Source organism: Verticillium dahliae, genomic scaffold (assembly GCF_000150675.1).
Source record: "Verticillium dahliae VdLs.17 supercont1.4 genomic scaffold, whole genome shotgun sequence".
Taxonomy (NCBI): Eukaryota; Fungi; Ascomycota; class Sordariomycetes; order Glomerellales; family Plectosphaerellaceae; genus Verticillium; species Verticillium dahliae.
Window position 1 is genome coordinate 1,164,755 of NW_009276925.1, and position 21,494 is coordinate 1,186,248.

The window sequence follows — 21,494 nt, forward strand, 5'->3', positions numbered from 1 at the left end:
GGCACCCCGGATTTTTTTTTTTGTCGAACCCCACACCCTGGGGGGCAAGCCAAAGCCACAAGACATACCCAGAAGGACATGATTGAGGGCGGTTCCCATCAAATTCCGCCATAATTTGTCATCCCCCGCTTCTTTTCTCCAAGAAGAGACCGTCCCAAAAACCCCCCCAACCAGGGGATCCCCCCCCCCCCCCCCCCCGAAGCCCCAAGTTTTTACCCCTCGTTTTCTCTCTCCGTGGGGGTCAAACGAAAGCTCGGTGTGGAAAACTCCACGAAGTCCACTGCATTTCCCCTCATCTCCTCACCATCTGGGGCATTGGTCCAGTGAAAAAGCATTCGTCTCCCCCACCCTCTAGCCCCATTGGGGAAGGGTTGTGGCTCATGCTCAGCCACATGAGCACCAGCGGCGATGAAGATGCCCCGATGTTCTCTCTTTTGCCCACCCTACAGCACGGGTACATAAGTATCCCTCATGTGCTGCCCCTTTCTTTCATCGCATTTTGCTAGGACTCGGTCCATGAGGCTCCGGTTGTCGGCAGTTTGCTGGCGGATGCTTCGTACGGGATCATGAGGCTTCTGACGATTCGTAATCCAAGGCGTGCTTGCGATCGAAGCGATGAACAGATGGAACGAGGAATTTTCTCTTTCTCCAGGTTGCAAGATCATCCTGTGTTCGAGATCACCGACACGGGAAAGTCACGGCAGCTGAAAGTATCCAACAACACCCAACACAGTCCGTCAAGGCCCGGAAAGTGGGCATCGAGCCATAACATACCTACTTGGTTACCACTTACCTCAGCTGCGGCCGTCGCTCGTGTTGATGTGAAAGGACGCCCTCCGTCACGTCGGAGCAGGTAGATACTCCGCGATCCGGCCGAAAAGAGATCCAAAGAGCCCCAGTTGGCCATGGCGCACGACTGGCTCGGGTAAACGGTCTTTGGCTCTCGTTAGGTCTAGCGTGCCATCGCTGCGCTGAACCGCTCAGCGTAACCGCGAGCGGCCATCGGCCCTTGGCCGACTCCGATGCGCTTGGAATCTGAAATGGAAAAGAGAGGGGTTTTCCAAAACCGAGTGACGTTGCATCGGATTTGTTCTTGGCATACTGGAATCACGACGGGAGAGCCAAGCAAGCCACAGCCAGCAAAACTGAGCCGGTGACGTTGATGGCACTGACAACCGAGAAGACCCTCAGAGAGAAAAAAGAAGAGGCACGAGAAAATTGGGAGAAAAAGCCACGATGACGACGTTGGTCATTTCACTGGTGGAAAGGGTCGGCTCACCAGCCTATGCCGACATTCGACCACTTCGCCCTCGCCCGTCAAGCTTCTGCCAAGCAATCGGCACGGGCACCCTTCCCGCCTAGATTGCTTCCTCTTGTGACCAGGGGCCAGGGGGTGACGGCACAGCCAAAGAGCCGCAGGGCCATCACCAAGAGCCGCAATTCGGGACAAGAGCCTCAATGCTAGGCATGCCCTCACGACCGTCAACACACTCAACCACCGGCAGCCCACGGACAGGCGGAAGGGGAGTTGCGACAGAAACACCACGATCCGAGAGATCCGATTTCGTGTTCCTGTCAACATGTCTCACGCCCCCTACTGACCCGACCTGGACGTTACCAGCCGTTGCAGGTTGACTCGCCGCTCTGCCCGGTCGACACACCACGACGCGTCGTCTGCGAGCTGGGGATCGACACGGCATCCCCGCTGTATTTTCGTCTTCGGCTGAATGATACCCCTTGGTTCCACCGTCGAGTCTCGCTGGGCAGCCAATCCAGCCGTCCGTCCCCAAGATCTCTATCTCTCTTCATGAGTGAATTAGCTCTATCCCCGCGTGCAACCCCATGGCACCAGTGAAGAAATCTGGAGTCGCTCGTCTCCAGACCCATACCGTCCACGCTGCACTCGGGTTAATGTCACTGCCAGCGCTATGCCTCTCTTCGTTTAGATTCGCATCCAGGGCCCCTGGAATGGGGAGGGTGGTTTGTTTAAAAGGCGCTGGCAAGCCCATGCCCACTTTGATGTATTTTTTAACGAGCAGGACGTTGAGGAATACGATCGAGTTGACAAAGTTGAAGATTTGCTTCACTCCTTGATTTGCTTCACTCCTTGACCAGAAGGATCTCTCATCGACAACGCCCATCTCATTTCTGATTTCTCTCGTTGGGTCCGCCCTCCACAACATCGCCCAACATGACCTCCAACGAGGCTGGCGACAACAAGGCCACCATTTCTCAGCACGAGGATGGCACCAACCCGGCTGTCAACCCCACAACCAGGCCGGACACGATCGACGACGACCCCGAGACCCGGTCCGTCGACATTGACACCAAGCAAGCCAACACGCGTTATGGCGAGATTGACAGGGAGCTCGCCAACTATGTCAACGCCGAGCGTATCGAGATCTCGCCCGAGCGCAGCGACCAGCTCCGCCGCATGATCGACAAGCGCGTCCTCATCGTCATGATCTTGACGTACTTCCTCCAGGCCATCGACAAGGGCACCATGTCCTTCTCCTCCATCATGGGACTCCCCGAGGACACTGGCCTGGTGGATGCCGAAGGCAAGCTGGAGCAGTCGGTACGTTGTCACAGCATCATACCGAAAGTCGCTCCCTCTCCGCTCCCATTGCTAACGCCGCGGGGGGGCATTTGTAGTACTCCTGGCTGACGACGTGTATCTACATTGCCGTCCTCATCGTCGAATACCCCCAGAACTGGCTCATCGCCCGCGTCCCCATCGCCAAGTACCTCAGCTTCTGCATCGTCGCCTGGGGCATCACGCTCGCGTGCCACGCCGCCTGCACCAGCTTTGAGGGCCTGCTCGTCGTCCGCACGCTGCTCGGTATCTTCGAGTCGGTCTGCCAGCCTGCTTTCGTCATCCTGTCCGGCATGTGGTACCGCCGCGAGGAGCAGGCTTCCCGCGTGACGTACTGGTACGCGCCCACTCTCCCGTACCCCATCTGCCTTATCTTTTTTTTTTCTCTCTTCTCGCTCGCTAACAAACGGGCGTCCTCCAGGTACATGATGAACGGCGCGCAGCAGATTGTCGGCGGCCTGCTCGCCTACTGCTTCAGCCTCATCAAGACGGGCCCGCTCGCGTCGTGGCAGTGGCTCTTCCTCACGTACGGCGTCATCTCGGTCGTGTTCGGCCTGTGGGTGGGCTTCTGGATGCCCGACTCGCCGATGCGGGCGCACTGCTTCACCGAGGCGGAGAAGCACGAGATGGTGGAACGCGTGCGCGACAACCAGACGGGCATCCAGAACAAGACGTTCAAGCGGCACCAGTTCGTCGAGGGCCTGACGGACCCGCAGGTCTGGGGCTACTGCGGCATCGCCTTCTGCACGACGCTGCCGACGTCGGGCCTCGGCGCCTTCGCCAACATCATCATCAAGTCGTTCGGCTTCAGCCTCATCGAGACGCAGCTGCTGGCCATGGTGCTGGGCTTCTACATCATCATCGTGCTGCTGAGCTCCGTGTGGCTCGCCAAGCGCTACGGCCAGAACCTCTGGATCATGCTCGTCTACTGCCTGCCGTCGTTCGCCGGCACGGCCGTGCTCATGACGGTGCGCACGGGCAGCATGGGCACCAACGTCGGCCTGCTCATCTCGTACTACATCACCCTCTCCTTCTGGGCCGCCCAGACGCTCGCCCTGTCGCTCATCTCGCGCAACATTGCCGGCCAGACCAAGAAGACGGTCGCCGTCGCCATGAACTTTATCTTCTGGGCCGCCGGCAACGCCGTCGGGCCCCAGGTCTTCCTGCAGCGCGACCAGCCCCGCTACCTCATCGCCTTTTCCACCCACATGGGCTGCTACGGCCTGCTCGTCCTCATCATCGTCGCCCTGCGCTTCCACCTCGTCCGCCAGAACAAGAAGAGGGACGACCTGGCCGCGTCGGGCGTCGCCGAGGCGAGCCCCGACTTTACCTCCCACGCCTACGAGGATCTCACGGACAGGGAGAACCTGGCGTTCCGCTACGTGTTCTAGACTGGAGCATTGCGGGATGGAAACTTTCTTCTTCTTCTTCTTTTTTTTTTTTTTTTTTTTGGAAACTTTGTAGCGCAGGCATTACTAGAGCGAGAACCTAGACGGAGTGGGATGGTGTTGTGTGCACGACCATGGTAGAAAGTGGTTCCCGCGTCGCTGGAAGCAACGGGACGTGGTAGTGATAGAGGGCGTTTTGTGAGCGCAGTCATGACATGATGAATTGAATGGTTCTTCTCTTCTATGATTCATGTCAACCATACACAATGCCAAGCTCGGCATGTCCTTGATTTTCAACGGTACGCATGCCGATCATCTTCATAGATGATTTGATCGAGGATAACCTTGCCTGGCATCGGCATGCATCACAAGAGAATAGAGATGGTCTTGAGCGACCCATATCGGCATTGAAAAAGGAAGCATCGCCACCAACGCCCCGAATTCGATTTCAGACCAAATGACAACCCAGATCTACTCATATCTTCACACTGCTGCGCATGTCAGCCATCTCACTTCAGCCAGCCACCCAGTCCATCACGTTACACCAAGCTGCGCCAAATAAGACCGCTCCCTAGTACCACGTCGGGCTTACACTCCAGTGCCTCAACATCGTTTCCACGCCACGATTCCACTCCTGCTCAAAGTACCCGCAGAGCAGCTCCGCCTCCTCCGCCACTGGCCGTCGACCACCCCACATCTCTGGACGGTTCGCCTCAATGGCAGCGTACACGGCAATCAGACCCCTAAACAGTCAGCATCTCGCGGCACCAAGGAGATGTTTTCGTCTCATGACGAGGTGGTGACTTACTCATCCTGAATCTTGACCAGAATCAGCCACGCCAAGTTCCAGCTCCGGTTCGAATCCGGATCGTTCCGCACAAGCCGGTGCGCGTCGCGGACGACATCGCCGCTAAAGGGATAGGCACGCGTGAGGCCCCGAAGTTCGGTGAGAAGCTGGTTGCTGGAGACGTAATAGTCCCAGGCGGCGGTCATGGGGCCCTGGAAGGCAAGAGCATCATCTTCATCTTCACAGGTGGAAGCGATGCGCTCGATTCGGCAGAGCTCTGTCAAGGTGTTGACGCGATGGGTCTCAAGAGAGGTGATGAGTTGCTGGATGGAGGACTAGGGGAGTTGTCAGATGAGGAACATGTTGTAAGAGTAGACAGACTGGGACCACTGACGCGAGAGCGATGACCTCCGCTGCCGCGGGAGTGACGGCTATACCCGCTGGAGCTGGAGGAGGGCATTGTAGTAATGTTATCCGAGGATGGCGCAGATGATATCTGGCTGAGTCTTTGCTAAACGAGCTATCAAGCCACTTCAAAGTCCAAAGTGCTTGCTCGTAGGAAGGTGCTGATGTCTGTGTAAAATGTCAAGATGACAGGAGACAGAGGACGCCGTCTTTATGAAGCAAACGATGAGCGCAAAGAATCTCCACGGCTTCTGGTGAGAGGTTGGCGATGCTGCCTCGACAGCTGGACAGCTCCTGAATCCAACGACAAGGCGCTCCAGGGGTCGAGGAAAGCAGGTGCCGAGCAGTAACCTCCACGCGTCGTCGCAGTGGGAAGCAGTCAAGTCCCAACGCGCGCGCTCGTAGACAGGGAGGGTGTGTATGTCAGATAGGACAAGATGGCAGGCTGAGGTCAGGAGGGTGTCTCGATCCGTCGATAACGAGTGGAAGGCCGACTCAAAATGGAGAATGAAGGTGGCCCAAATAGAACACGAGAGGGGCCCAGGTCGACCATGAAGGAGGACCTGAGCCACATTGGTTTGGATCTCAGGAGACCATGACCCTCGAGCGGCCTGGCGGGGGACACCAGAAACTGCCGTGGGCCTCGGAGCGCGTGGTCGTCTGGGCTCGGTCCCAGCCGTGCTGTCGTCTGAAGGAGCCGCATGCCATACATCGTCATAAACGACGAAGCCATTTCGGGACTACTAGACCTAGCACCCAGGCTTGGACACGCGCCCCGGCAGGATGGACCAGGCCGGTGGTGCTTGGTCAACTGCGAGAGGCGTGATTCGCAACGAACGGGGCTGCAAGACATTAAACTTCGAGATAGATGGGTTTGCTGGGTCATGAGCATGGTACCAGGAGACATTCGCCGAGGGTTTGTAGGGAATAGCGCATCCTGCTTCCTGAGCCACCCCGGACCACGATCCTGCGATTTCGAGCCATTTTTCCAATTCGCCTGGCACCAACTCGGGAGCTGTGATGCGTCGATCGTGCGTCAGTCGTGCCCTGGGGGTCGCGTGGGACGTCGTCCCAAAGAAGAGAATAGAAGCGGCAGAGGATTCGGTCCCTGCGCCGCCGCCTGGGAGCAGAGAGGGGCCTAGGCCTAGCTGCGACAGAAAATAGAAGACCCGGGCGTTGGGTGCCAAGGGTCAAGGCGGAGACGTGATTTGCGGAGCAGAAGGATGCAGGAGGATGGCGACGAGGGGGTCAGATGGGACCGGAGGATGAATGGCTTTGTCTTTTATTTGGGGGCCATTGTGATGTTGAGATGAAGGAAGGATGGTGGTCGGTTGAGTCGTGGGGAGGGGGTGAGATCCTACAGAGAGCGAGCTAGCTGCCTGCTCCTTCTCGCTTCTATGCCTCACCTTACCTTACCTAGGTCGTGCCTACCTTACCTGCCTTGCTGGTGCCTGCCATACCTTGGGCGCCTTGCTCACTGAAACGGCAGGGGTCTCCCCGTAGGGCTGCAGCAGGCCTGCGAACCCAAGGCACAGAGCTGCTCGGGGCAGGTGCACAGGCAGGCAGGGCAGCCAAAGCCCAGCTGCAGTGCCTCCCTCACTGATGGCGAACGCCGCGCCACAATGTGGCGTAGGACAGCCGAAAGTAGTGGCGTGGTACACATGGACGTACGACCAGGACGACACGACAGACGTACACAATACAAGTATCTCACGTACAGGTTCCCAGGCATCGCTAGCAAGGCAGTGAGAGCTGAGATTGCTTCAAATGTATTTCCAAAATGTCATCCGAGTCTTTTCATCCCTCCTCCTCCACATCACCACTTGACCTGGAGAGGCAGGTCCCGCGAGCTCTGGCCCACGGAGAACGTGTACTCTCCACTGGTCACCATGACCCAGTTTTGCTGCACAACGTCCCAGTAGCTGAGATCTCGGCGTGTCAGATCGAAGCTGACCGACTTCTTCTCGCCCTTCTCGAGATTGAACTTTTCGAACCCGCGAAGCACTCGGACCGGGAAGTCAATGTCCTTCTCCGTGTCTGGGTACGAGAGGTACAGCTGAGGGACCACCTTGCCAGCCACCTCGCCCGTGTTGGACACCTCCACCGTCACGGTAGCGTACGTCTCCCAGAGATCGGGGTTGCCGCCCTCGTCACCGCCGGCGCCCGAAAGCGGATGGGGCGTCTCGTACCCGTCAGGGTAAGGGTATGCGCCCTGCTTGATATCGTCCACCTTCTCAAGGTACGGGTAGTTGTAGCGCTGCAGTCGGCGGATGTTGTCGGGCCACAGGGCCTCCTTGGGATCGGGAATCTTCTCGTCAAAGTTGGGCGCCTTGACAGCGTCAGAGGGCCGCGGCGAGGGCAGCGCCGACTTGTCCTTGACAGTCTTGACCTTGATATCGGAGAACTCAAAGGTAGTGTACGACAGACCAAACCCGAACTCAAAGCGAGGCTCAATGTTGTACTTGTCAAAGTGACGGTAGTCAATGTAGAGGCCCTCGGAGAAGTCCTGCTGGGGATTGACGCCGTTAGGCAGGTACATGATCTGACCTCCGGCTCCGAAATCCTTCAGAGACTTGGCAATGGTGTAGGGGAGGTGACCGTTGGGGTTCACGTCGCCGAAGACAACCTCAGCGAGAGCGTCGCCGCTCTCCTGGCCGGGGAGGTTGGCGTAGAGGACGGCCTTGACATTGGCAAGGTCGATGAAGGCCTCGAGGTCGACGGGGCCGACCGAGTGAATGACCACAACGGTATCGCCCTTGCCGCTGCCGCAGTTTGCGGCTACGTGCAGGATGAGATCGTCGCCTCCCTTCTGCAGGAACAGGTCGTTGCGGTCGCCGCCGACGCTTCCCCATGCGAGGAAGCCCTCGCCGGCGTCGGCATTCGCAAAGACGAAGCAAACGTCCTGGTCCTTCAAAACCGAAGGGTTCTTCTTGTAATAGTCAAGCTTGTTGTCCAGGTGCTCGGTTACGACAACCTTGTCGTCGTTGAAACCGTTCTTGAGAGAGTCGACCGGCGTGAGAAGGTACGGGAACTCGGCGGATCCGCTGCCCCAGCCCTCGCCGAGGGTGCCTTGGTTGCAGCCGCGATCCTTGCAATAGTTGGGTCCCTTGCCAGGGCCAGCATCCTCGCCAAAAATGCCAACTTTGAGCTTGCCATCGTGGCGCCTCGTCTTCTGGATGCCAATCTCGCCATCCTTGCTGATAGGGAGGACGCCGTCATTCTTCAGCAAAACAGTGCCTTCGGCAGCGACCTGACGAGCAATATCCTTGTGATCCTTCAAGACCTCGACATACTTGTTCACCTCAAACTCCTCTTGCGGGGTGTTGCTGCCAGGCGCGAGCACGCCCATCTTGTCGTCGGTCCAGGAGGAAAAGTTGGGAAGCTCGTCAGGGTAGAGCTCCTTGTCGTCCTGGCCGAGTTGGTACCAGGAGGCAACGACACGAACGACCATGTCGTTGAGTCGGCTGAGGGGAACAGAGCCGTTGAGTACGGAGCGCGTCAGAGAAGATCCCCAGAGCGACTTGCCGTCCTCCCATAGAAGGCCATCGCCGGGCATGGTCATGTCGAGACCAGACAAGGCACTTCCGACGCCGGAACGCTGGGCCAGCCAGTCAGACATGACGAAGCCCTGGAATCCCATTTCGTCCTTGAGGAGGCCATTCATGAGCTTCGAGTTGTCACAGGCGTAGCTGTTGTTGACCATGTTGTACGAGCACATGACACTGAAACATTTAGCTTGACATTCAGACAGGACAGGAGGGGAGCATGGCGAAAAGAAGCAGTTGTACTGGCATACCTGGCGACACCGGCCTTGATCGAGTCAGCAAACGGCCACGCATAGAGCTCGTGCATGGTGCGGTCGTCAATGTTGGATGACAGGGCATTCGGAAGTCCCCACTCCCAGCTCTGACGGAAGTGCTCCTGTTCGTTCGCCACAAAGTGCTTAATGGTAGCCATGACACCCTCGCCCTGGATACCCTTGATGGTCTCAGCGGCAGCAATGCCCTGCAGATAGGGATCAGATCCGAAACCCTCCCAGTTGCGACCACCGGCGGGCATGCGGCCCAGGGGCCCAACGCAAGGGCCGAGTAGCACATTGATGCCCTTGCGACGCGCCTCGTTGGCGTGGCCCTTGCCGCGGAGGTAGAACAGCTCCTTGTTAAAGGTGGCGCCGGTCGTGATACCAGCGGGCCAGGCGGTCGAGTTGTCGGCGAAGCGGATGCCAAGAGGGCCGTCCTGCAGCTGCAGCTGAGGGAAGCCGACGTTGGTGGCGGGACCGGTGGTGCCGACAGCAAGGCCCATGCGCCAGCCAGTGCCGGTCGTGATGTTGACCTTTTCTGGCAGGGTCATCTTGGAGACCAGGTTGGCAGCCTTTTTGTAGCTTTCGGCCCACGATTTGGCGGTGCCGCCTAGGGGTGTTGGGTACCAAGGGGGCGACTGACCGACGGGCGGCGCGCCCGTGTACTTGTGGTAGACGACGGCGCCTCCTGCGCTGAGAACAGCCCAGAGGGTGAAGATGATGCTCGCGAAGATGATGCAACATCTTGAGCGACCCTTGAAAGGTCTCTTCCACGAGGAGAATATGCCTGGCCGGTCGCCTCCCAGAAATGCAGGCTTGGGTTGGTCTTTGGAGTCAAAGCCAGACTTCTGTGCAAGGTTTTCCGTGACATCAATGTCTGATTCCGAGTCGTATCCATCTTGAGAGCGACGAAGCTTGGCCTCGTCTTCAGCGAGCAATCGCTTCTGGCTGGCGTCCATGGCAATGATGGATGGCCAAAGAGCTATGAGTTGACGGAAATACGGTAGGGAGAACCGTGTAGGAAAAGCTCCGGACGTTAAGCTTTTTTTTCTCCTTTCTTGTTTTGGAGAGGTCCTGACGACTTTACGAGACGGTTAAGTGTCGTGCAAGGTTCAGCGCCTGGTTGAACGAGTTCTGCCTTGTCGTGTGACAGCACAGGCCTGTTTCAATGTTTGCCAACCAGGGCGAGGTGACGTGTTTGTCGGTATCGACAAGAGGAAATTGCGGTGAGCCTGCAGGAAGACCGCAGGATGCTTTGCCGCGAACCAATTGATGCTGAGAGAGGGTGGTAAGAGGAAAGGGAAGACGGAATGTTTTCACAACGTGGAGGGAGTCGATGGTCTTTCAAGCAGTTGCAAACGTCCTGGGTACCCCGGCGGAGGAGCTCCCGCCCGACTGGAAGTGGCAGAAAGCTGATGCACTGGCGGGGAGAAGCTCCAGCGCATCCGATCCCCGCTTGGACGCTGGAGCAGTCCACTAAAGCACGCCAGGGCGCGCCAGCAGCCCGCAGTAGCCCACAGCAGCCAACGAGGGTGGTGGGGGGCGGGCTTGGACCTGTGACGTAACCCCCCTGATTGGCGCAGCATCGCGGTACTTCGGGCCTAAAAGCTTTGTCGCTCCTGAGCCATCATCGCCTGCAAGCCTGCAACGGCCGCCTTCTGCACTGTGATGACGTTCGCTGCGGCTAAACTTCGCTTCAAGCCGCAGCACAGTGTGTTCCACTTTTACGCTGTCCTTTTGTCGTCGATTGTTGTCAGTCGTGGGGACCTTTGGAAGAAGAAATGTGCCCCTCACTGATGTCGGGCACATACCGTCAACCTCCAGTCGAGGATTCCGTGGTTGTCGTTTGACTCATTGTTCACGAACTCTGATCAATAGACTGTACCCTCCGTGTCAACCAAGTGCTGAGCTCTTTAGCTTCACGCTAAACAGACTGGCCGATGATTCCCCTGCCCTTACACCTGAAGTACCAGCTCACCGCTGGCATCTCGCCTTTCTCACCAGCGTTTATACGAGGCTTGATCAAAGGATGTCGGCCAAGAATCGCCAACGAGCTTCTAATGCCATCGCCCCGACGATTTGAGGACTTTCCAACGACATGGTGATTGCGACCCTAGCCAAGTCATCGAGCGTCTGATAGAGCGCTGTTTGACAAGCGTCCCGACGATGTGCTGGACACACTCCCCGTCACGTGGAATATAAACTGTCAGAGGAACTAAAGAAGCTCTGAATCACTCTACGTCGGCCCAGAAAGAGACGAGCAAGCTGCAGAGGCACCGCAGGGCTACTCCTTCCCCAGTGTGCTCGCATACGCATGACTGCGTCCGATTTGGTTTTGCCAGATGACAATGAGTCCGTCCTAACCTCGACGCGACGCAAGGCATCAGCCTGCCATGCTATAATACCCCAGCTTGGAATGCGGGCTATGGATGGAGAGTCTGCGCTCTACGAACAAGGACAAGGACAACAGGAGCAGAAAGCTTGAACTCACTGATATCTAATACCACGAAAGCACTGAACACGATGTTTCGGTCGACGATTTCCAAGTGGAGCCATCGTTCGGCACGCCCTCATGGCCAGGCCACAGGCGAGAACCTCGGTGGTAGCGGTAGACCGGTTCCCACGGGAACGAACTCCTCCATGGTCGGAGGGACGACTTCTGGAGCAGGTGATGCAATGTCTACGGTAGGTAATTGCTGTCTAGCAGACCAAGTGGTCTTTCTGCAATCAGCGGTAGGAGGGGGAAAATGACATTTGACAGGCAGACGTAGCGGCCCACGATAACTACGACACCATGGACCCAGGTCAACTGATTGTACGCCGTAGAGATCGTACACTCTGGTGGGTGGTCAGGCGGCGCTCATCGCCCAATCTTCTGGTCAAGCGTTGCACGTGCGGAAGTCAGGACCTGCCGAGCTGCAAGTGCAGTGACGACAGTAACAGCGAAGATCGGCTTCAATCTGCCGGTGACTTCAGGGAAGTGCAGGTAGGTGATCGGTAAAAACATGCACGATGCCCGCCGACCCGCGACTTCTATTCGTCGAACGGCGGGAGAGTACAGGTGGTACGACGTACCTTGTGGAAGATCCCCAGGCGTAAAGCGGCTGCCGGCATATCTGAGGCCTCACTGTGGCACCTCGAGGGGTGTGAAGCAGAGATACGGGCCTCGTAGATTTCCTTAATTAATCAAGATACTCGGATATTGTTTGCCCCAAGACTTGACCTTCTACCATGCATCTTTTGTTCTCGCACACTCAACATGTCCAACTATGATTTAGAGGCTCAGCGTGGCGGGACTGAGGATGACAGGTGAGCACTCGAGCGACATGACATCGCACCTCTTCACGAAAAGAGAAGGTTCTCTCGGCTAAAAATGGTGTAATTCGTTGAAGCTCGTTGCGGGCACTCGAATACGTCGACAGGAGTATACCACCACAACATTGGCTCTGCTGTGACTGTAAGTCACAGACACCACTTGTGCAGGGCATGCACTGACGTTCTGAGATAACGAGGCACCGCAGGGTTATCCCAGACTGGCCCGCTACATGGCCACAGCGGAGAACTTGAGCGTATTCCGCCAGTTTCGATACCTGCAAACGCGCATCATGTTGCAGCTGCAGGACGAGCTGCGAGAGCTCGAGACACTACTGTACAGACTTGACGAGAGAGACCGCGAGTTCCCCGGCATGTTGCGGAGCAGGGAATACTGCGACAAGAGATCCCAAACCAGGAAGATGTTGCTGCACCGGACCCGGAGGAAGTGGATGGACTACGGTATAAGGAGAAATATTTCCGTTCGACATGTCCGTGCTAATCAAGAGACCAGCCGAGTTCATAGGGAAGACCAATGACGTTCGATCGTTGAAGAATGCCTCGAGATACCAGCTAGGATACCTGAGCAGTTTCTTCCGCCCACGGCCTCCCATAGACGGCAACGAGAACTTTCTTGTCGCTGACGGGGACCTGAAGAGCGTCAGGCCGGACGGAGACGGCGTCTGGCTGGATGAGGTATTGCTGTACTTGATGATCAGATACGAGTGTCGGCCCCTGAGGGTGAGCAGCCTGGAAAGTCTGAGCAGGGGAAAAGTTGCTGATCTGAGTCGATTGTTGCATAGTGGCTGTTTGGGTCCAAGGTGAGCCATACCAAGTTCCCGGCTTTACGCACTTGAGAGATCTGAAACATAACTTCCTGGCTCTAGATCAGCCAGATAGTTGACGACCAAGGACACGACGCACGTCAACATACCCGAACTGAAAAACCAACTGGTGCGAGAGCTTTAAGCTCGACAGAACACGTCGAGCAGCAACGCGGACAACGGACGAGTCGCTCAAGTCAGAGTAACCCGAGACACACGCTGTACGATAGGGATCGAATCCACGCGTTCACGATGGTCATCCTGATCGGACTCTTGCTTTGCTTCCTTGCTGGACCTCTGTATCCCCTCTACAGCTGGGTGCAAGGTGAGGTGACGCCCGGGAGGATGGGCATGATTATGGGACTGCAATGTGTGTGTACCTTGTTGTTCGGCATGGTGCTGGCTATCTTTACGAATGCGAAGCGGCATGAGATCTTCACAGCCTCAGCGACGTGAGTGACCCCTCATCGGGGAGGCATGAAGAGAATTACGACTGACGTGAGACGCGAGCCACAGATACATGGCCATCTTGGTGGTTTTCATGGGACAGAGTCCAGCATAGCGGGGCACATGGACTGCCGCTCGAGCGAATGAGAAGCTGCAGATTGATGGATTGTCAGAGTGGACGAAAGCGCGCGTCATCCCACGGCTCCGACCCCTCCAAGAGGTGGTCGAAGGGACTTTCACTCGGGATGGATTTCTGATGGCTTTCTGATGAGAAAGCAAGAGTGGAGCACATGGCCTGGAAATAATGGGTCCGGGAGGGTGTTATCGGAGACGGGTGCTTATCGGACGGAGCAAGCGAGACAAAACAGGGAAGGCAAAAGGGGAAAAGCCAGGCTTATCGGAGGAGGGGCTGAATGTGATAAGACAAGTAGCGCAAAAGATAAAAAAAAAATCCTTCACATGGACCAAGGGATTGGATGGCGGGGTGTCTTGGGTCGAGGGGCGGGCGAGCAGGAGGAGGAGGGGTACACTTTCCCTTGGTGACCTGGTAGCACCTGCCCTGGCCTGGATACTCCGCAAGGCTCGCTAGGAAGACCCTGACGGTTGCACCTGGCTGCCCTGTACTGCGCCTGACTGATCCGCGCCAGCGCCCAAGCCTGAGCGACAAAAGTACAGAAAAGGGCCTCTGCTCTGTTCCAGATTTTCCCCTTTGCGACCTGACACACTCGGAGCCCAGAGACAGTTGGCTTTTTTTCTTCTTCTCTGCTTTCCTTCTCTCCTGTCTCCCTGTGGCCGAGTTCTCACGACCTCGCCCTCTTCACCTCAACCAGACAGACCTGAGCAGCCAAAAGAATCAGCCTTGTTCTCCCCGCTGATTCCTCAACGCCTCCACAATCAGATCCAGGTTTTGAACCTGCGATGCCTCACACCGTCTCTCCTCCACCAGAGCCCAACATGACGATGGTGTCGAAGGCTGCGGGCCCTGCGCCGTCGCAGCAAGACGTCTCTGCCTTCATCACTACCATCTTTACCGCCCAGACCTCCAACCAGTCCATCGAGGCCTCCTACGGCCTGTGCGAACTCCTCCTCAACTCGGTCGGCTCCCAAGGCCTCGAGTCTTACGGCGTCCTCGCTGAGATCAAGAAGGCTGCTGCCGACAAGAAGAGTGGCCTTCGCCGCGAGAGCGCCCAAAACCTCCTGGGTGCGCTCTTTGAGCGCTTCCCGGCCAAGCAGCCTAGCAGCGAGACCATTTTCCTCCTCAGGAATGGCGGTATCGTCAACGTTGCCCTCGACGCTCTCGCCGACAAGGGCACTGTCGTGCGGGACGCGGCGCAGTATGGCCTCGATGCCCTGTTTGCCCACCTGAGCCCCGAGGCTCTCGTCGTCGGCCTTCTCCCTGCCCTCTCCGCGTACCTGAGCAAGTCTACCGGCAAGTGGCAGGGTACCATCGGCGCCTACAAGCTCCTCCAGAAGATGGCCGATAAGGCCAAGCTGATCGTTGGCTCCACCAAGGAGCAGGCTGCCGAAGGCGATGTCCTGCGCGACTCCCTCGGCACCAAGCTCGCTGGCCTCATCCCCATTGTCGAGGCTGGCATGCACGACCTCAAGGCCGAGGTCGGCAAGCAGGCTGTTCAGGCGATGAACTCGCTCACCAACCTCTTGTCTAACGACGACGTTGCCCCCCGAATTCCTCTGCTCATCGACACCATGGAGCACCCCTCCGTCGACACCCTCCGCAAGGCGATCCACGCCCTTTCGCAGACGACCTTTGTTGCCATCGTCACCTCCCCCGTTTTGGCCCTCCTGACGCCCCTTCTCGAGCGATCCCTCAACACCCCCTCCACCTCGCAGGAGGTTCTCCGACAGACCGTTGTTGTCGTGGAGAACTTGACCAAGCTCGTTCACGACCCTATCGAGGCCCGCACCTTCCTGCCCAAGCTTCAGCCGGGTGTCAAGGGCGTCTACGACCGTGCCTCGCTCCCCGAGGTTCGTGAGCTCGCCAAGAGGGCTCTCGATGTCATCGAGAAGGCCATGAAGGGCGACAAGGATGTTGTCGAGCGCATCTCCGCCGCTGATGTCGACAAGGTCATCGATGCCGAGGTCAAGAAGAATGGTGGACTGGCTGGTGAGGCTGCCTTCGTCAAGGAAGTCCGCAACTATGTTGCTGAGCAAATCGCCGAGGATGTCAACCACCGCCACGTTGACCGTGTATCCGCGCGCATCTCGCCCTACTTCCAGACCTTCACCGAAGCCAGCGCCACCATTGCCGACGCTGTGCAGCAGTACTACGTCGAGGAGGACGCTCGCAAATATGGTGTTCCCGAAAGGGAGGATGACGGCGAGACCGAGATTGTCAACGCCGACTTTTCTCTTGCCTATGGTGGCATGCTTCTGCTTTCCCACACCAACCTTCGTCTCCTCAAGGGTCACCGCTACGGTCTTTGCGGTCGCAACGGTGCCGGCAAGTCCACTCTCATGCGTAGCATTGCCAACGGCAAGCTTGAGGGCTTCCCTCCCCAGGATGTTCTCCGTACATGTTACGTCGAGCACAACCAGGGCGAGGATGCCGAGATCAGCATTCTCGAGTTTGTGTCCAAGGACCCTGAGATCGCCACCCAGGGCCGCGAGAAGATTATTGAGGTTCTTGATGAGTTCGGCTTCACCTCTGGCCCTGAGGGCAGGCAGTCGCACAAGGTTGGCTCCCTGTCAGGTGGATGGAAGATGAAGCTTGCTTTGGCCCGCGCTATGCTTGCCCGCGCCGACGTCCTGCTGCTCGACGAACCTACTAACCACTTGGATGTTGCAAACATTGCCTGGCTCGAGAACTACCTCAAGTCTCACACCGACATTACTAGTTTGATTGTGTCTCACGACTCTGGATTCCTCGACAACGTCACGACCGACATCTACCATTACGAGCCTGGCAAGAAGCTCGGCCACTACAAGGGTAACCTTGCTGCCTTCGTCGAGGTCAAGCCCGAGGCCAAGAGCTACTACACGCTCTCGGCTTCTCAGGTCCAGTTCAAGTTCCCTCCTCCGGGAATTCTTAGCGGCGTCAAGTCCCAGACTCGCGCCATTATCCGCATGTCCAACGTCTCGTACGCCTACCCTGGATCTGACAAGCCGTCGCTGTCGGAAGTATCGTGCCAGCTCTCGCTCTCGTCCCGCGTCGCCATCATTGGTCCCAACGGTGCCGGAAAGTCCACTCTGATCAAGCTGCTTACGGGCGAGACCATTCCTACTACCGGAAAGGTAGAGAAGCACCCCAACCTGCGTATTGGTTACATCAAACAGCACGCTCTCGAGCACGTTGAGATGCATCTCGAGAAGACTCCCAACCAGTACTTGCAGTGGCGTTACGCCAACGGTGACGATCGTGAAGTCTTCCTCAAGCAGACTCGCATTCTCTCCGACAAGGACCGTGAGCAGATGGACAAGATGATCGATCTTGGTGACGGAAAGGGCGGCCGTCAGCTTGAGGCGCTCGTTGGTCGTCAGAAGTGGAAGAAGACATTCCAATACGAAGTGTAAGTCTAAACGCCTTTTCAAGCATTGCCGTCATCTAACGTTCTTTAGCAAATGGCGCAACTGGCTGCCCAAGAACAACAGCCAGGTCTCCCGTGAGACTCTTTCGGAGTGGGGTTTCGACAAGCTCGTCCAAGAGTTTGACGACCACGAGGCTTCGCGCGAGGGTCTCGGCTACCGTGAGCTCCAGCCCTCCGTCATCTCCAAGCACTTCCTCGACTTGGGTCTCGACCCGGAGATTGCCAACCACAACGAAATCGGCTCTCTTTCTGGTGGCCAGAAGGTCAAGGTCGTCATCGCCGGAGCCATGTGGAACAACCCCCATCTTCTCGTGCTCGACGAGCCTACTAACTTCTTGGACCGCGACTCCCTCGGTGGTCTTGCTGTTGCCATCCGCGACTTCAAGGGTGGTGTCATTCTCATTTCCCACAACGAAGAGTTCGTCGGAGCGCTCTGCTCCGAGCAGTGGCTCGTCAACGACGGTCGCGTCGCGCACCGCGGCACAGCTGCCGTCTCCCTCGACCGCTTCGAGGACTCGTCCCGCCCTGGCTCCGGCCTTACCTCCGGCGTCGCTTCAACGGCGGCCAGCTCGGCCATGTCCTCGGCTGTCAACTCAGGAACCGAAGACAACGGCGACCTCAAGTTCAAGGCCAAGAAGAAGCGCAAGAAGACCAAGAAGGAGATCAAGGAGCAAGAGGTCCGTCGTCGCCTCCGCCACATTGAGTGGCTCAACAGCCCCAAGGGCACCCCTCACCCCGTCGACACCGACGACGAGGCATAGGTGTGCTTGAGGCAGACCGATCGGAAGCGCACGAGTATGGTTTCGGAGCGTCGAATGCACGAAGGCTCGCGCGACTTGACGAGACGGCAAAAGGGGCCAGCAGTATACCCCCCAACCCGTCACGAGAGATGTGGAAACGAGTGAAAACTAAAAGCGTGCGAGGGGCCGAATATCTGGCCAGGAACGGTTGGACAGTCATTTCGAAGAAAAGGCGGGATTGAAGCGGTAGAAAAGGCAAGGGAAAAACCCCTCCGTTGATGGTGGCTACCTAGCTTTTTTGTTTGGTTTTGTTTTGTTTCTGTCAGGCAAGGCCTCTTTTGTTCTCATCTTGCGAACCTGGTCTTGATTTCTGCTTCTTCTTCTTCTTCTTCTTGTTGGGTTGCGGGATCACTTCCCCGCCCGATCTCTCTCGACGATGGCCCTGACTAGAGGGGCCGGATGGGTTTCCTTTTCAACTCTCCATCCGAACAAACTGGCATAGAGGCGTTTAGCATTAGATGGGCGCGCGTCGTTGTGGCGCAGAGGCATTTTGCCGCGTGACGAAATATAGGGAGAAGATTTCCTTTTTGACTGACTTGTTGATGAGCGCCTTCCTTCCCGCCTAGCGCTTCGTGTCATGTCTATACCGATTATGCTGAGCGAACCTCACAGGACCATGAGTACGAGTCTGCGTGGATAGTCAATCACGGTTACGACCGGGTCCTGGACAACATAGAGCATCACCATGTATCACTTTGCGATGATGAATGACAAATGGTCAGAATAGGTAGTCATGTAGAGTAGTCGTCAATTTCTCTGGTTCCTCGGGCAATCTGCCCTAGTGAACAACACTCCCGCGCTTTCTCAAGCGCCCCCGGCCAAGTTATCGAGTCTAGAGCTGAGCCTGGCCCCCTGTGATTCTCTCGTAAGAATTTAAAGTTAAGATGAAGCGGTACGATGCGAGGGAACCCGGGAGCTCCCGTCGTCACTACGTACGTAGCCTCTCCCTCTGTTCGCCGCGTCCTGTCTGCGCGGTGCTATGTATCCAAGGTGGACTCTAAGTGGTTCATGTAGATGTGCGAAAAAAGATCAAGTTTCAACCCAACGCCAATATGGTCCCAGGTCTATAAATCCCGGCATTCCGTCAACGCCTATTTCGCGTATGTACACAGCTCAAGCTGTTTGCCCCGTGAGGCGATCGCGATTCATCATGTTTGGAAGGGATTTTTTTTTTTCAGTTGCTTTGCCGTATATATGGCGTGTATTGTGCATGTTGAGCCTCGCCTTTACCATGAGAAAGTCATGAGAGCTGGGTTGAGGGCGATGGGTAGGAGGAAATGACTCGCGGCGACAGTGGCCATGGGCAGAATGGCAACAAAGTCGGTGATACGCCAGTCGTGAGGCACGAAATCTGCCACGGCGAGGATAATCATAGCAGCAATAAAGGTCAAAGAGAAGATCATCGAAACTTTGAACTGTAATTGGGCACACGTCAGCAGACTGTTACAAGGAAAGGAAAGCTGAAGTGAACAAATCGCCCGCTGATTGGTGCGAGGCCCGGTGCGTGTGGTGAAAGGTGCACTTTCAGCTGCGCCACCAGCGCGGGATAATCGGATGATTGGCTTGGGGTAGGGAGGAACTGACCTTCTTAAGAACCTTGGGCACCTCGATGAAGAAGTTGGAGAACTCGGCCTCTTTGGATGTCGCTCCCCAGGTCATGTTGACTTCGAACATGTGCGCCAGCAGAGCCTGACTGACGTGCAAGCTGAGACCACCAAGGAAGATCGCAAGCATAATGGTCCACTTGAAGTTTTCGAAGAGCGACCACAGCAGGCTGCGTTCGCCGATACGATAACGCATAACGGCGAGAGCAATGTTACCGAGACCATTAAAGACGATGACGATGGAGAACCAGACCTTCCACGAGTCGATGTAGTACTGATCGAGGTATCCGTTGAACCAACCCATGGCGAAGTAGTTGGCAGCCGTCATGATCCAGGCAGCTCCGATGGCGTAGTAAGTACCAATGTACGAGACAACGGTGATCTTGGAGGTGAAGCGAATGTTGCTGAACAAGAATGTGCGGAACAGTGGCGTGAAAGGACCCCTCCAGAGCCAAGTGCGGATAGGGTGGAACAGCAGCTCGTTGCAACCATAGGCATACTTTTCCCAACGGGCGAGCTCGTCGTAAACGGTCAGCGACACACCCTCCTTGAAGCCATCACCGGCCCAAGCAGCGAGACGAATGATGTAGCCGTTGCATTGAAGACGTAGGGACATGTCAAAGTCCTCCGAGACGTGGGATTCGGACCAGAACTTCTCGTAGCCGTCATGGTCAAAGTATCCCACCTGCTGAATGGCACTCCAACGGAGAATGGCGTTGTGACCGACGAAGGGCGCGACATCACCGTTGGCGACGGTGTAACGAATGGCTGTGTAGATGAGGTTGGTGAAGAACGTGATACCGTTCTCGAAGTATGTGTTGACAACTTGCATGACACCAGATGAGAACTGCATAATGCCAACGTCGGGAGATTGCTCCAGCTCCGAAACAGCATCGAGAAGACAGTCTGAGGGGATACGCGTGTCAGAGTCGATAATGAGGATATAGTCGCCAACACGGATGTTGCCATCGGCCCAGGCGCGAGGGTTCTCCTCGAGCGTCTCCTTGAGAGCTAGCTCGTACGCCTCAGCTTCATCATTTTGCGACCATTCGGGACCACGGTTGATTGCAAGCAGCTTCTCCTCGACCTTGCAAGAGACCATGAGGCCATAGTTCATATTGGACGCCTTCTTAAACTTGCCGCCACGGATGAAGCCATCCTCGCCATGCTTCGGGCGTGCGACCCAGCCGATGCTGTTGTCGGCGTAGAACTCGATGCGCGTACGGCGCTCCTCGTCGGAGAGAAGCTGCAGACCGTCATCGTTGACGAACATGTTGGCAGAGCCACCCTGCAGTTCATATGTGGACATGGCCTGCTTGATGGACTTGACCGTGGGAACGATGACACCGGCCAAACCCTCCTTGTATACAGGACACTGGATGGTAACATGAGGCAGGATGTTGCCCTGCAGTCTGGGGGGCGGGCGAGCAGAGTAAAACTTTGAGTTGATGGTCAGTTGGCGGATGGGACCAAAGATCTGGGCCAAGCAGCCAATGATGACCTGGGCGAAGAAGAGCGTGAAGAACACCTGGATGGGGAAGAGGGAGATGAGAGCCAGACGAACGTAATTGCCGTCCACGGCAATCTGGAGGGCGAGAGACCTCCAGGCAGCGCCGAGAGCCACGGTGACGAGGATCAGAGTGAAAGTGACGAGCCAAGTGTTCATGAGATGAACGGGGCGCCTCTCAGGGATGATCTCGCCGCTCTCTTCGTCAATCTCGACTTCAGCCACGTTGGGGTCGCGTTTCTCGCCGCCTTCTTCCTCTTCTTCGCTGCCTGCCTTCCACACGAGCTCCATGAGTTCGGACTCGATGGCCTTGGCTCGGGGAATCAGGTGGAGTGCGTCATCGTCCCACACGATCAGAAGGCCTTCGAAGACGACAAAAGGCAAGCAAACTTGTTGCTTTCCTAGAACGCGTCAGGTCCTCGATCGTGGCGGAATTTGCCCGCGCAGACCGTTCATCAAGGGGGACATTCACTAGCGTCA

At 56.8% G+C, this 21,494-nt stretch overlaps 6 protein-coding genes across 6 annotated transcripts in view; 3 read left to right on the top strand and 3 right to left on the bottom strand.

Annotated features, from left to right (window-relative positions):
- Positions 1–2,191: 2,191 nt before the first annotated feature.
- VDAG_02715 (allantoate permease) lies at positions 2,192–3,987 on the top strand (the record flags this gene model as incomplete). The annotated part of the gene is made up of 3 exons (XM_009653368.1): positions 2,192–2,578; positions 2,656–2,933; positions 3,018–3,987. 3 exons carry the CDS (start codon positions 2,192–2,194, stop codon positions 3,985–3,987), a joined length of 1,635 nt encoding a protein of 544 aa, XP_009651663.1.
- An 801-nt stretch (positions 3,988–4,788) lies between these two features.
- VDAG_02716 (uncharacterized protein) lies at positions 4,789–5,231 on the bottom strand (the record flags this gene model as incomplete). Its single annotated transcript, XM_009653369.1, has 2 exons — positions 4,789–5,106; positions 5,166–5,231. 2 exons carry the CDS (start codon positions 5,229–5,231, stop codon positions 4,789–4,791), a joined length of 384 nt encoding a protein of 127 aa, XP_009651664.1.
- A 1,761-nt stretch (positions 5,232–6,992) lies between these two features.
- VDAG_02717 (beta-glucosidase) lies at positions 6,993–9,934 on the bottom strand (the record flags this gene model as incomplete). The annotated part of the gene is made up of 2 exons (XM_009653370.1): positions 6,993–8,898; positions 8,973–9,934. 2 exons carry the CDS (start codon positions 9,932–9,934, stop codon positions 6,993–6,995), a joined length of 2,868 nt encoding a protein of 955 aa, XP_009651665.1.
- Positions 9,935–11,498: 1,564 nt separating this feature from the next.
- On the top strand, positions 11,499–13,673 carry VDAG_02718 (uncharacterized protein; the record flags this gene model as incomplete). The annotated part of the gene is made up of 8 exons (XM_009653371.1): positions 11,499–11,660; positions 11,737–11,961; positions 12,254–12,284; positions 12,398–12,432; positions 12,590–12,749; positions 12,814–13,028; positions 13,175–13,563; positions 13,628–13,673. 8 exons carry the CDS (start codon positions 11,499–11,501, stop codon positions 13,671–13,673), a joined length of 1,263 nt encoding a protein of 420 aa, XP_009651666.1.
- An 803-nt stretch (positions 13,674–14,476) lies between these two features.
- On the top strand, positions 14,477–17,864 carry VDAG_02719 (prion formation protein; the record flags this gene model as incomplete). Its single annotated transcript, XM_009653372.1, has 2 exons — positions 14,477–17,085; positions 17,135–17,864. 2 exons carry the CDS (start codon positions 14,477–14,479, stop codon positions 17,862–17,864), a joined length of 3,339 nt encoding a protein of 1,112 aa, XP_009651667.1.
- Positions 17,865–18,634: 770 nt separating this feature from the next.
- VDAG_02720 (uncharacterized protein) overlaps positions 18,635–21,494 on the bottom strand; it is a gene marked incomplete at its 5' end in the record, with an annotated part of 3,403 nt that continues 543 nt past the window's right edge. Inside the window, 2 exons of the mRNA XM_009653373.1 lie at positions 18,635–19,318; positions 19,488–21,410. Coding sequence (XP_009651668.1) covers positions 19,130–19,318; positions 19,488–21,410 — 2,112 coding nt within the window. The 3' untranslated portion in view covers positions 18,635–19,129. The remainder of the gene's footprint in view (positions 19,319–19,487; positions 21,411–21,494) is intronic.